Here is an 11,651-nt window from a genome sequence, read left to right on the forward strand (position 1 = left end):
TCACCTTCAGAAATAGGCCATAAATAGGCCATAAACTTGAAGAGCAGATTGGGGTAGTACTGGCATTGTCTAGTTCTTTAAGGATTCTTTCTCATTCTTATCATGCTTAAATAATATTAATTTGAGGTTTCTATACAGTTAAATAAGCAGCTGCTCTTTCTCCCCCTTGGTTTAGAACCAATTAAAAAATAAACCCCAGCACCATGACCACCACCTCCCAAAAAAGACAGCTACCCAGGAATAGGTAAGATTGATTTGAGAACAAGGCCTCAGATCTGCGGTCAAAGGCTACCTAACATACCCTACCCACTACCTTGCTTGCCTCCCCCATTCTAGCCTTAGCAAAGTCCAGTGGAGGAAAAGTATAGGTTTTAAAATGAGACCAGCCTACCCATGATTCTTGTACTAGCCCAAGGGGAACAAGGAAGCAGAGAATTCCCGCTGCTGATCATCTTATAATTTTGTTCCATTCAGTTGGGAAAAAAGTACCAACGAAGGTCAGATCCTTGTGACATCACAGAAGGGAGCTTGCTCCTGCTCCAGGGATAGCTGTGAATATGCTGCACTCTGCTTACTGGGAGCAGCAATGAATGAGAACCAAGATTCAAAATAACTCTAACCCTAACCCTAACTCAAGACGGATTAAAGACTTAAATGTAAAACCTAAAACAACAAAAACCCTGGAAGATAACATGAAATATCATCTGGACATAGGGCCTGGCAAAGATTTCAAGATGTAGATCCCAAAAGCAATTGCAACAGCAATGAAAATTGACAAATGGGACCTAATTCAACTACAGAACTTCTGCACAGCAAAATAAACTATTAACAAAGTAAACAGACAACCTACAGAATGGGAGAAAATATTTGCAAACTATGCATCTGACAAAGGTCTAATATCCAGAGTCTATAAGGAACTTAAGCAAATACACAAGCAAAAAAGATACGGTCCCATTAAAAAGTGGGCAAAGGACATGTACAGACACTTTTCAAAAGAAGACATACATGTGGCCAACAAACATATGGAAAAATGCTCAACATCACCAATCATTAAAGAAATGCAAACCAAAACCACAATGAGATACCATCTCACACCAGTCAGAATGGCCATTACTAAAAAGTCAAAAAATAACAGATGCTGGAGAGGTTGTGGAGAAAAGAGAATGCTTATATACTGCTGGTGGGAATGCAAATTGGTTCAGTCATTGTGGAAAGCAGTTTGGCGATTTCTCAAAGAACTCACAGCAAAATTTCCATTCAACCCAGCAATCCCATTACTGGGTATATACCCAAAGGAATACAAATCATTCTATCATAAAGACACAGGCACACAAGACATAGCTTCATCACAGCACTATTCACAATAGCAAAGACATGGAATCAACCTAAATGCCCATCAACAGTAGACTGGATAAAGAAGAAAATGTGGTACATATACACTACAGAATACCATGCAGCCATAAATAAGAATGAGAGCTGCCCTTTGCAGCAATGTGGATAGAGCTGGAGGCCATTATTCTAAGTGAACTGACACAGGAACAGAAAAACAAATACCACATGTTCTCACTCATAAGTGGGAGCAAACATTGAGTATATACGGACACAACGAAGGGAACAACGGACACCAGAGCCGACTTCAGGGTGTGGGGAAGAAGGAGGGTGATTATCAAAAAACCACCTATCAGGTACTATGTTTATTACCTGATGGTAAAATAATCTGCACATCAAACCCTCATGGCAGGTAATTTACTTATATAACAAACTTGCACCTGCACATGTACCCCTGAACCAAAAATAAAAGTTAAAAATTAAATTAAACTTTTAAATGACCGGAAATCTCTTCTGGTCCCACCACTCATATGCTGTGTGATTCTGGGGAATGGCCGAATCCCTGCTAGGGATCACAAATGATCATTAAAAGGAAATGTGATGGAAACTGTAAAAGGTGTGAGTTGCATTCTTCCTAAAGAGGTTACCAGTGCTGCTTCCCACTTTGTGTACCTTGGGAAGTCTGAGGCACTTGAGCATCTTGCTGCCCTTCCCTAGGTCATTCAAACTTCCAGGTACTATTTCTTCAGTTAGATATCTTCAGTCTTTTTCTCAGAAGTGACATCCTTTCTCCAGATGCTATCTGAGTTGGAAGGTCAATATGTAAAACCTACTCACACCGAGATACCTATTGGGAAGCCTGGAGTTCCAAGGACCCTCAGAGAGTATCTTAAGACTCCAAGCAACACAGTCTCTTCCTTTCCAACACTGTAAGACGCTGTGGCTGCTACAGAATCACTTCTGGGGAACAAAGTGACTGTGTGCCCAAAGACCTAGACGGTGGTTTTTCCCTTTGACAGGGTATTAGAAGGAACACACCCATTGTTCATCTATGTCAGGTGAAAAACTTAAAATGCAAACACGTAGGGGGAGGCGGACCCCCCAAAAGTCAAAAAGATGGGGACTATCAAGGATATATTTGATTGATAATAAAAGCTCTAACAGAGCTAAATTTGCTTCATTTCATTCCTTAGCTATATGGATGGTTTCTGTACAATTTTGTGCTATTTTTTTTCATATTTACTTGCTTTTTTGACTTCTATGATTAGTAAAATCCATTTTAATCTAAAGTCTTTTGCTATTTCACAGGAATAGATAGGGAAAAAACCCACAAAAACACAAAGAGATATGTAAACAGCATGCAGAGTATGGAGCTTTCTGAGGACTGAGGCTTCTGGCTTCCAGAGTTCTCATTTTCTTCCAATCTTCGTTTAGTCCTACATTGAATTAGGCTGTAATATTCCATTATATGATAAAGCATCATTTAACAGGAAGTTATACTCTTTTATGTTATATTTGCATTTCATTTCTATGCTACCTTTTAGAAAATAAGTGATAAGTAGAAGCAGAACAGGTATTTGTAATTACTCATGAGTCATTTGCTCTCACGTAATTTAATAGCCATAGATCTTTAATATTTATAGCACATGTTGAAAGGATTTAACATATGTAGGGATCTTCACCAAGTAACTCTATACTCTTCTTGAATACAAAGATGTAAATTTTGTCACTATTTATGCAACTTGCTAAAAATGTTGCTATTAATTCATGTGAATGAGTTTTTCCTCTAAGATTTTAATTAAAACACAAATGCTTTGCACACTTCAATCTGCAATATCCTCCACATGCATTTTTTAATACTGACTGATCAGTTGGATAGCAGAGGATTTCTTTGTAAGATGTTTTCTCATACCTGAAAATTTCCACAAAGCAGTAATTTTTGTGTGAAAGCCCATTCAAAAGCTAAATAAGCATCACACTACAAAGTTCGCAGTGGCAACTGTGTTCTCTTTGCATTTCTGTGTACAACAAAATGTGCTCTAATAAGAAAAGAGTAGAACTAGCCAAGCTATGAGGAAAGAAGAAAGGGAGGGGAAGGGAGAATTGAGGACTACTGGCCTTGTCAGCCCAATAATGCAATTGTCCTGGTGATGGGATCCTGCAGACCCCTGTGCTTGCATAGGACAAGTTCAGGGGACACGAAGGAAGAGCCTGTAATGGTTGTCACATTCTTGATGACAGTATTCATTATTTTCTCCAAGGTGCACTCTGATCAGAACGCATACCCATCTGTAAGTGTCCTTTTGGTTTATGCTTTGGAACGAGTATTTTAAGGAGAAATTTCCACCTCACCAAAACCTGGTGAGATTAGTGATGATCCCAAAGCATTTAAGACTAATTGAAAGGGTTATTCATTAAGACCTGGATGGCTCCTATTCATCCAAAGAACACCATATAGTGAGAGAGTCCTTATGGCTCTCCAACAACTGAAAATGTGGAGAAACCAACTACCATTGATATAATTGCCTATAATAGGTGCACCTTTGAGATTGAAAGGCGTAATTGGATAATATAATGTCAACAGAGGACTTCCTATTGCCACATCAAGCAGAAATCTTCATTTAAAATATAAATGTGTAAGAAATATTGGCCAGGAAGGTTCTTGGAAACTTTGTCAGGGTGGAGAAAAATGTGCTGTGGCCAGAGGACTGAATGCCATAAACATCACAACGGCCCTAGATAGGGGCAGCAGGGTTCTGCTTCCTATTAACAGCCTAAAGGCGGGCATTTTCATCAGGATTGGTGCCGATGTCCCATTTTCTTCTTGATTACAAGATGCTGAAAATCCACAGAATTAATTGAGATGCAGTCAAGAAATGGAGCCTGTAATAACATGTGCTAAAAAAAATTTATACTCGATTTTACATTGACTGGTGCAAAAATTCATTTGGTTGGTAAAACAAAGCAAGTGGCCACCTATCCAGAAGTGATCTGTGGAGGGGGAATTTTAGTGAGTGATGATGGAGAGTACAAACTCTTTTCAAAATGACTGTCTGAAAAGCAGACAAATACATGGATTTCTTAATTATACTGGCTGTGTCCTCAGCAGTAGCACTGGTCCTCTTTCTAGTACTTCCTTACATCAGGCACTGTCGACAGGAAGGAGTAGAAAAGAGAAACATGCAAACACCAGACATCCAACTGATCCATCACAGTGCTATTCAGAAATTTGCCAAGGAGCTTCAAGACACATCCAAGAGTAGAAAGACAGCATGGCCCCCATCAACACTTCCTGTGTCTCACTTGTAACTGGTGAAATCATACCTTCCCTGTACACGACAACCATGATAGCACTAACACACAAATGCAGCAGAATGTGTGACATCCAATTCAGGTTCCTCAACAACGAAGTACAAGTAAATGTCATCCCTGAAGAAAGAGAACTGACCAAAGCATGAATTTATAATCAGACAATATAGCAGTTATATCACATTTCTTTTCACTTCCAATAATGCATGAGCTTTTCTGGTATATGGTGTATATGTTCATGGTATTAACTGTAGCAGATATTATAATACAATATAACTTACATTTTACTAATGTATTTTTTACTTAAAGCATTACTCACAATTTGGAAAACACTGATGACTTTATATTTGTTACAATTAAAAGTGATCTTTAAAATAAATATTATTAATGAAAAACAGGATGTAGAAATCTATTGAGCAAAACAGGTAATTCTAGCTGAGACAACTAGGATTTGAGAGAAAACTATGTCACAAGTGGGAAAGTCAACATTAATCAAGAACCAGCATCATCAGAAAATGTATTATCACAATCAAAATCACGTATAAGTTTGGATTTCTACAAGAGTTGTTATTCAGTGCAGAATACTTTGCCCATTAATTATAATGATAAAAAGTAACTCCTATTCAACCTTAAATCTAAATTAGGCCAGAGCTTTCTAGCATAATACAACTACTTCAGAATGTTATCATTTATTTTAAAATTCTACGTTCTAATAATTTTTAAAAATCTATTAAATGTACTTCTTTAAGTGGCTAAACTTTCTTTCCAGAACAATAGCACAAATAGAGTAATGCAATATAATAATATCACTATATTCTTCAGAATCTTAAAAACAGCAATGACAAAGCACATCTTTTGTTCTTTTGAAATATTCTTCACAGGCAACTTTTCAACTGTGTCATTTTTGCTATTATAAGTTATTATTATGCTATATATTCTTTCACCAATCAGTTTTCTAATACCAGTAACAGTTCATCAATAATTGTGGGCCATTCCAAAGCAAAAGTAAAGATTTTTCTAGATCCATTTTTCAAAACAGAAGTGTGCATTTTCCTAAAGGGATGAAAGAGAAATGTTTGATTAACTGACACTCCAAAATCATTCCTGAGCAAGCTGTTAGAATTTCTTTCCCTTTACAATGTTTTCTATTCTATGCTATCAAGAACTATGAATCATAATTTCTGGAAGCTAAAACCAAAAAGGGTGAGAGTCTCTATTAGCATCCTAAAATATGCATGTCCTAATGCTCTCTTAAAATATGTCTGCTCAGAGAAGTTTCAGATTTTCTCAGCCAAGCAAAATGACATTAACTAAGACCCTGGCATGAAGATTTGCTTATTTTAGTTTGCTTAACATCATAACCACAGCACAAAAATATTACTACTCAATGGCAGATAAGTTATTCTCACACATTTTCGCTTATTGTTTATTAACATCACATGATAAACTATCAAATCACTTATGATCACTAATTACTCTGATAATTCAGTTATAAAGACAATAAACTAAAAGGGTATTAGAATTAGTTCTTCTCAAGAGAGCATTCTTTCTGTTTTAAAGGAGTCTGCTTAAAATTATTCAGCTCAAACTAAGAATAATTGAAGACAATTGACAATTTAAATCAAGACAGCATAATCTCTCTATGTCAGTTGCTGACAAACTTCTGAAAAAAAAGTCAAAAGTGATACTTTTTTTTTATATTCAGCATTCCTCAAGGAAATTTAACTTTACTTGCCTTTTTCCTCTGCAAGTTTACTACAGGATTCCAGGAAAAATTTCCTAAAGGGGAACAATATCCGGCAGTGTATTTAGCTGACTTGCCATAAAGGATGAGTAGAATGCAGAGAAGGTCAGAGCTAAGTCAAAAGAGGATGTCTTGTTATTCTGACGGTACACCTTTGAGGCAAAGGCCTAATACCTTTACAGAAAATAAAATGCAACAGACTTAATATTTTTCTTTGCTAGAGACAGGAGGACAAGGGTCATGTAATTGCATGTCTTGTTGCATTGTTTTGCTCATTTTCTCTTTTTTAATAGAAAACAAATTAGTCAAGGAAACACTGCCAACTCCTTTATTTCATATGTTAACTAGTATATTTATATGCTTCCAAAAATATAGTAGACTTTAAGCAAGATAAAATGGAAATGTTTAATGGATTCACTGGGAAAACCTGAAGAAATTTTTTAGTAGCAAAAATACACAAAAAAACTAACAAAGAACACAAAGAATTCTGGAAACAACTCTAACATTTTTTTTTTATGGAGGAATAGTACTCCATTGTGTCTCATGTACTGGGATTTGATAAATTATTTTTTTTCAATTTGGTCAAATCCCCTTTTTTATTGTTTCACTTCAAATTGTGTAAAATTTTACTTTTATTTGAATAGTTGCCTACCAATGCTATGATTTCAGCAACTTGATGAAAAAATCAATCTATCATTTGATTTTTAAGACTGTTACTTTGTGTGCTTATTTTTTGCTCTATTTCATTATTTAAATTAATATAAATCAAAATTGACTTTTTGGAGATGTATTTTGCTGTGAATATTAAGACATGAAGAGATTAGTGTAAACACCATCACAATCAGGATACAGAACAATTCCATCTCTTAAAAAAACTCCCATGCTACCTCTTTGTAGTCCCCTCCCTTGACTCCTAATCCCTGACAACTGCAGTTCTGTTCTTACTATTCTTTTGCTTTTTGAGAATGTCACACAGTTCTGTTCTTCATTATTATTCTTTTACTTTTTGAGAATGTCATGTAAAGGGAATCAGACAATATGTAAACTGTTGAGACTGAATTTTTTTTAACATGGCATAATACTTTTGAGAATTATCCAAATTGTTCTGTTATCAATAATTTATTTCTTTGTGTTACTGAATAATATTTCATTGCATAGTTATACCACGATTTGTTTTTCCATTCACTTACTGAAAAACACTGGGTTATTTCCAGTTTGGGGCCAATGTAATTAAAGATGCTATAAATATCATGTACAGGTTTTGTGAAAACACAGGTTTTCACTTTACTAAAAAAAGACAAAAAACAAAAAAAAACCATGAGAGGAATTGCTGGGTCATGTAATAAGGACATGTTTAGCTTTACAATAAACTGCCAAACTGTTTTCAAAATGACTGTCATATTTGGTGTTGCCATCAGTGATATGTATGAGTGTTCCAGTTGCTCCATTTTCTTGTCAGCACTTGATATTGTCAATATAGCCATTCTAATAAATGTATATTAGTATCTTTCACTATTAAGTATTATATTAACTTGTAGATGTCCTTTATCAGGCTGAAGAACTTTCCTTCAATTCCTAATTTGCTGAGAGTTTTCATTATGAATGAATATTAAATATTTTTAAATGCTTTTTGTTTTTGTATTAATAGATATGATTATATAATTTTTCTTTAGACTATCAGATATATTTTATTGATTGACTGTCAAATACTAAGCCAACCTTTCACTCATTAGATGAATACTACTTGGTCACATTATACTATTCTTTTATGCATTGCTAGATTCGATTTGCTAATATTTTGATGATTTTGCATTTATGTTCATGAGTGATATTGATCTGAAGTTTTGGGGTATTTTCTTCTTGTCACAGTAATGCTCACCTCATAAAATGATGTAGGAAATGTTCCCTCCTTTTCAAGAGATGGTGTAGACTTGGGTTTATTTCTTCTTTATATGTGTGGTAAATTTTAGCAGTAAGGTCATCTAGTCCCGGAAATTTCTTTACACAAGATTTCAATAATGGGTTAGGAATAATTACTAAACTATTAAGCTTATCTATTTCACTCTAAAAGAGTTTTTAGAGGTTTTTGGTTTTGGAATAATCGTTCATTTCACCTAACCTACTGAATTATGTATTATACATAGATTTATTCATAATATCCATTTTATCCTTTTTATATCTACAGAGAATGAGGTGATACCCATTTTTTATCCTTGAGATTGATCATTGTGTATCTGCACTTTTTCTGCCATAGGTATATCAATTTTACTTATCTTTTGGATAATTTTGCCTTTTGGTTTTATTGATTTTTCTCTGTTTTCTGTTTTCAGCTTCATTGATTTGTGCTCTTATATTTATTGCTTTTTATTTCTATTTGGTTCAGTCTACTTTGTACTTTTTCTGTTTTCTTAAGATGGAAGCTCACTTTGTTGATTTGAAACCTTTGTTTTCCAATATAGGCATTTAATGCTATAAATCTTCCTCTGAACATTGCATTAAGTGCATCCCACACATTTCAACATGTTATATATTTATTTTCCTTGAGTTCAAAATATTTACAAATTTCTCTTGAGACTTTCTCTTCAACATAAAGATTTTATGGGCATGTATTGTTTAATTTCCAAGTGTTGAGATTTTCTTATTTTTATGTTATTAATTGCTAATTTAATTCCATCGTTTTCAGAGAACATACTTTGTGTGATTTCAATTAGTTCAAATTTGTTAAAGTTTGTTTTCTGACTCAGGATATGCCTATCTTTGTGAATTTTGTATGTTATACTTGAAGAGAAGTGTGCTCTTCTGTTGTTTGGGGGAGTGCTCTGTTTATGTCAATTAGATCCAGTTAATTCATGATAAAAATCCCTGCTGATTCTATTAGTATTGCTGATTCTACTACTACTACTGATTCTAAGAAAGGAGTGTTGTAGTCTCCACTACAAGTGTGGATCTGTCTATCTCTTCCAGTTCTGTCAATTTTATTTTACCTTTTGAAGTGCTGTTGTTTGCCAATATATTTTAAGATGGTTGTGTCTTCTAAGTTGATTTACCTCTCTGTAATCATGTACTGTGCCTTTTTATTCTAGGTAATTTTCTTTGCCCTGAAGTCTACTTTTTGTGACATTAACATAGTAACTACTGGTTTCTTTCTTTTGATTAGTGTCTGCATAGTGTTACCCTCTTATTTTTCTCATACCAATATTATTATATTTGACATGAGTTTTTCATATGCAACATATATTTGTGTCATTTTTAATTAATTCTGAAAATCTGTCTTTCAATTGATATGAGAGATTTTACATTTGTTATAACTATTGATATATTTAGGTTTAGGTTCTACCATTATATTATTTGCTTTCTGTTTTCTTCTGTTTTTTAATTCTCAGTTGTCCTTTTTCTGTTTTCTAAATCATTATTTGATTTTTTAGTATTTCACTGCAATTGATTTTCTGAACTATTACTCTTTGTATGTTTTGCTTGTTTGGTGTTTAGTTGTTGCTCTAGGCATTATAATACATATTAACTTTTAACTGCTTAGACTCAATATTTTACCACTTGAAGTAGAATGTAGATACAAGATCTGTCCACTTATTTCTGGCCTCCATGATTTTGGGTGAGAAAACCGCAGTTATTTGAATAACCTATTAAAAACTTATTTTTTTTCTGGTTGTTTTTAAGATTTTTTTCTTTGTAGTTAGTGTTTGCAATTTGATTATGACATTTCTGAGTTGGGATTTAAGTGTTTATCCTTTTAGGGCCTACCAAACTTCTTGAATTTGTAGGTTTATATCTTTCATCATATTTGAGAAATTTTCAGCTATTATTTCTTCATTTTTTTTTTTTTTTCTGTACTACACCCTTGTTGTAACCTTCTGGGACTCCCATGGCATGAAAATTAGACCTGTTGGTATAGCCCAAGAAGTTTCGAAAGCTGTTTTTTTTCTCTTTTTTCTCTGTTCTTTAGATTAACTTCCATTGATTTATCCTCAGATGCATTAACTCTTTTCTCTTTTATCTCCAATATACTATTGCGTCCATCCAGTGAAGGTTGTGTTTGTTTGCTTAGAGTTTTTCTTTTTGTTTCCTTATTTTTGGGGAGTGTAGAAGTCATATTTTTAGTTATAGATTTCCACTTAATACTTCTTTATATCTTTTAATTATTTGCTTAGATTTTCTTTACATTTGTTTCAAGAGTGTGCATACTTTGAACATTTTTACAATAACTGCTTTAAGTCTTTGTCAGATAATTCCAACATTTCAATATCGGAGTTTATTTTTTGTCTTTACCCATGTGAGTTGAGGTTTTCCTGAGTTCTTGTTTGTCAATTAACTACGTATTGTCTTCTGGATGCTTTGAACACTTTCTTATGAGACAGTGAGTCCTGTTTAAACCCTATAGAAAATGTCAATATTTTGCTTTAGCAATCAACCCAGTTGGATTCAGTCCCCGCATCCTGACCAGCCTTCTGTGGTTGTGGTTTCAATGTACATTTCAGTATTCAACGACTTTGCAGTGCTATTCACAACTGCCTTGTGTGTTTGTCACCCAGTGGCTAGTCCAGAAAGTGGGCAGAAGCCCATCTCAAAGTTTCATTCTCAAAATACATGATATATGTTTAGGATTAGATCCATGCACTTGCAGCTCAAGGGTGAATCCAGGAGTTTCTAAACAATTTTATGGAACTGGTTTCTCAAGTTCCTATGCCTCCATTATCTCCCTTTCTGGTTTCCTTTACAGTTCCCCAGAAAGCATGGTCTTTAGCTATGCTACCCTAACACACACTTCCCATGAATGCATATGCATCCAGGACCAAGCAAAAGGAGTACATAGAAAGAGAAAAAAAAGCCATTAGCTGTTCTTATTTCTCAAAGTCTAAAGGACATTTTAGGTTCCTGCTGCCACAACTGTTGCTACCAGAAGTTCTGTGTACTACTGCTCACTATCGGGGGAAACCAGCTCCCGATATTCAACATGAGTCCTTTTCTATTTTCCCTAAGTGTCTGCTGGTCTGAGAAATAAAGGGAAAGAGTACAAAAGAGAGAAATTTTAAAGCTGGGTGTCCGGGGGAGACATCAAATTTCGCAGGTTCCATGATGCCCCTCAAGCAGCAAAACCACCAAGTTTTTAATTAGTGATTTTCAAAAGAGGAGGGAGTGTATGAATAGGGTGTGGGTCACAGAGATCACATGCTTCACATGGTAATAAAATATCACAAGGCAAATGGAGGCAGGGCGAGATCACAGGACCAGGACGAAATTAAAATTGCTAATG

At 34.7% G+C, this 11,651-nt stretch overlaps 1 protein-coding gene across 1 annotated transcript; it reads left to right on the forward strand.

The window, feature by feature from the left end:
- Positions 1-203: 203 nt before the first annotated feature.
- Positions 204-4,762, forward strand: LOC116462945 (epsilon-sarcoglycan). The gene is given in 10 exon segments (XM_032145843.2): positions 204-244; positions 3,749-3,795; positions 3,798-3,893; positions 3,896-4,033; positions 4,036-4,229; positions 4,231-4,266; positions 4,268-4,390; positions 4,393-4,630; positions 4,633-4,662; positions 4,665-4,762. Coding segments are annotated over 10 exon segments (1,041 nt in total).
- Positions 4,763-11,651: the final 6,889 nt, after the last annotated feature.

This window comes from Hylobates moloch, unplaced genomic scaffold (genome assembly GCF_009828535.3).
Source record: "Hylobates moloch isolate HMO894 unplaced genomic scaffold, HMol_V3 SCAFFOLD_24, whole genome shotgun sequence".
NCBI classification, from domain to species: Eukaryota; Metazoa; Chordata; class Mammalia; order Primates; family Hylobatidae; genus Hylobates; species Hylobates moloch.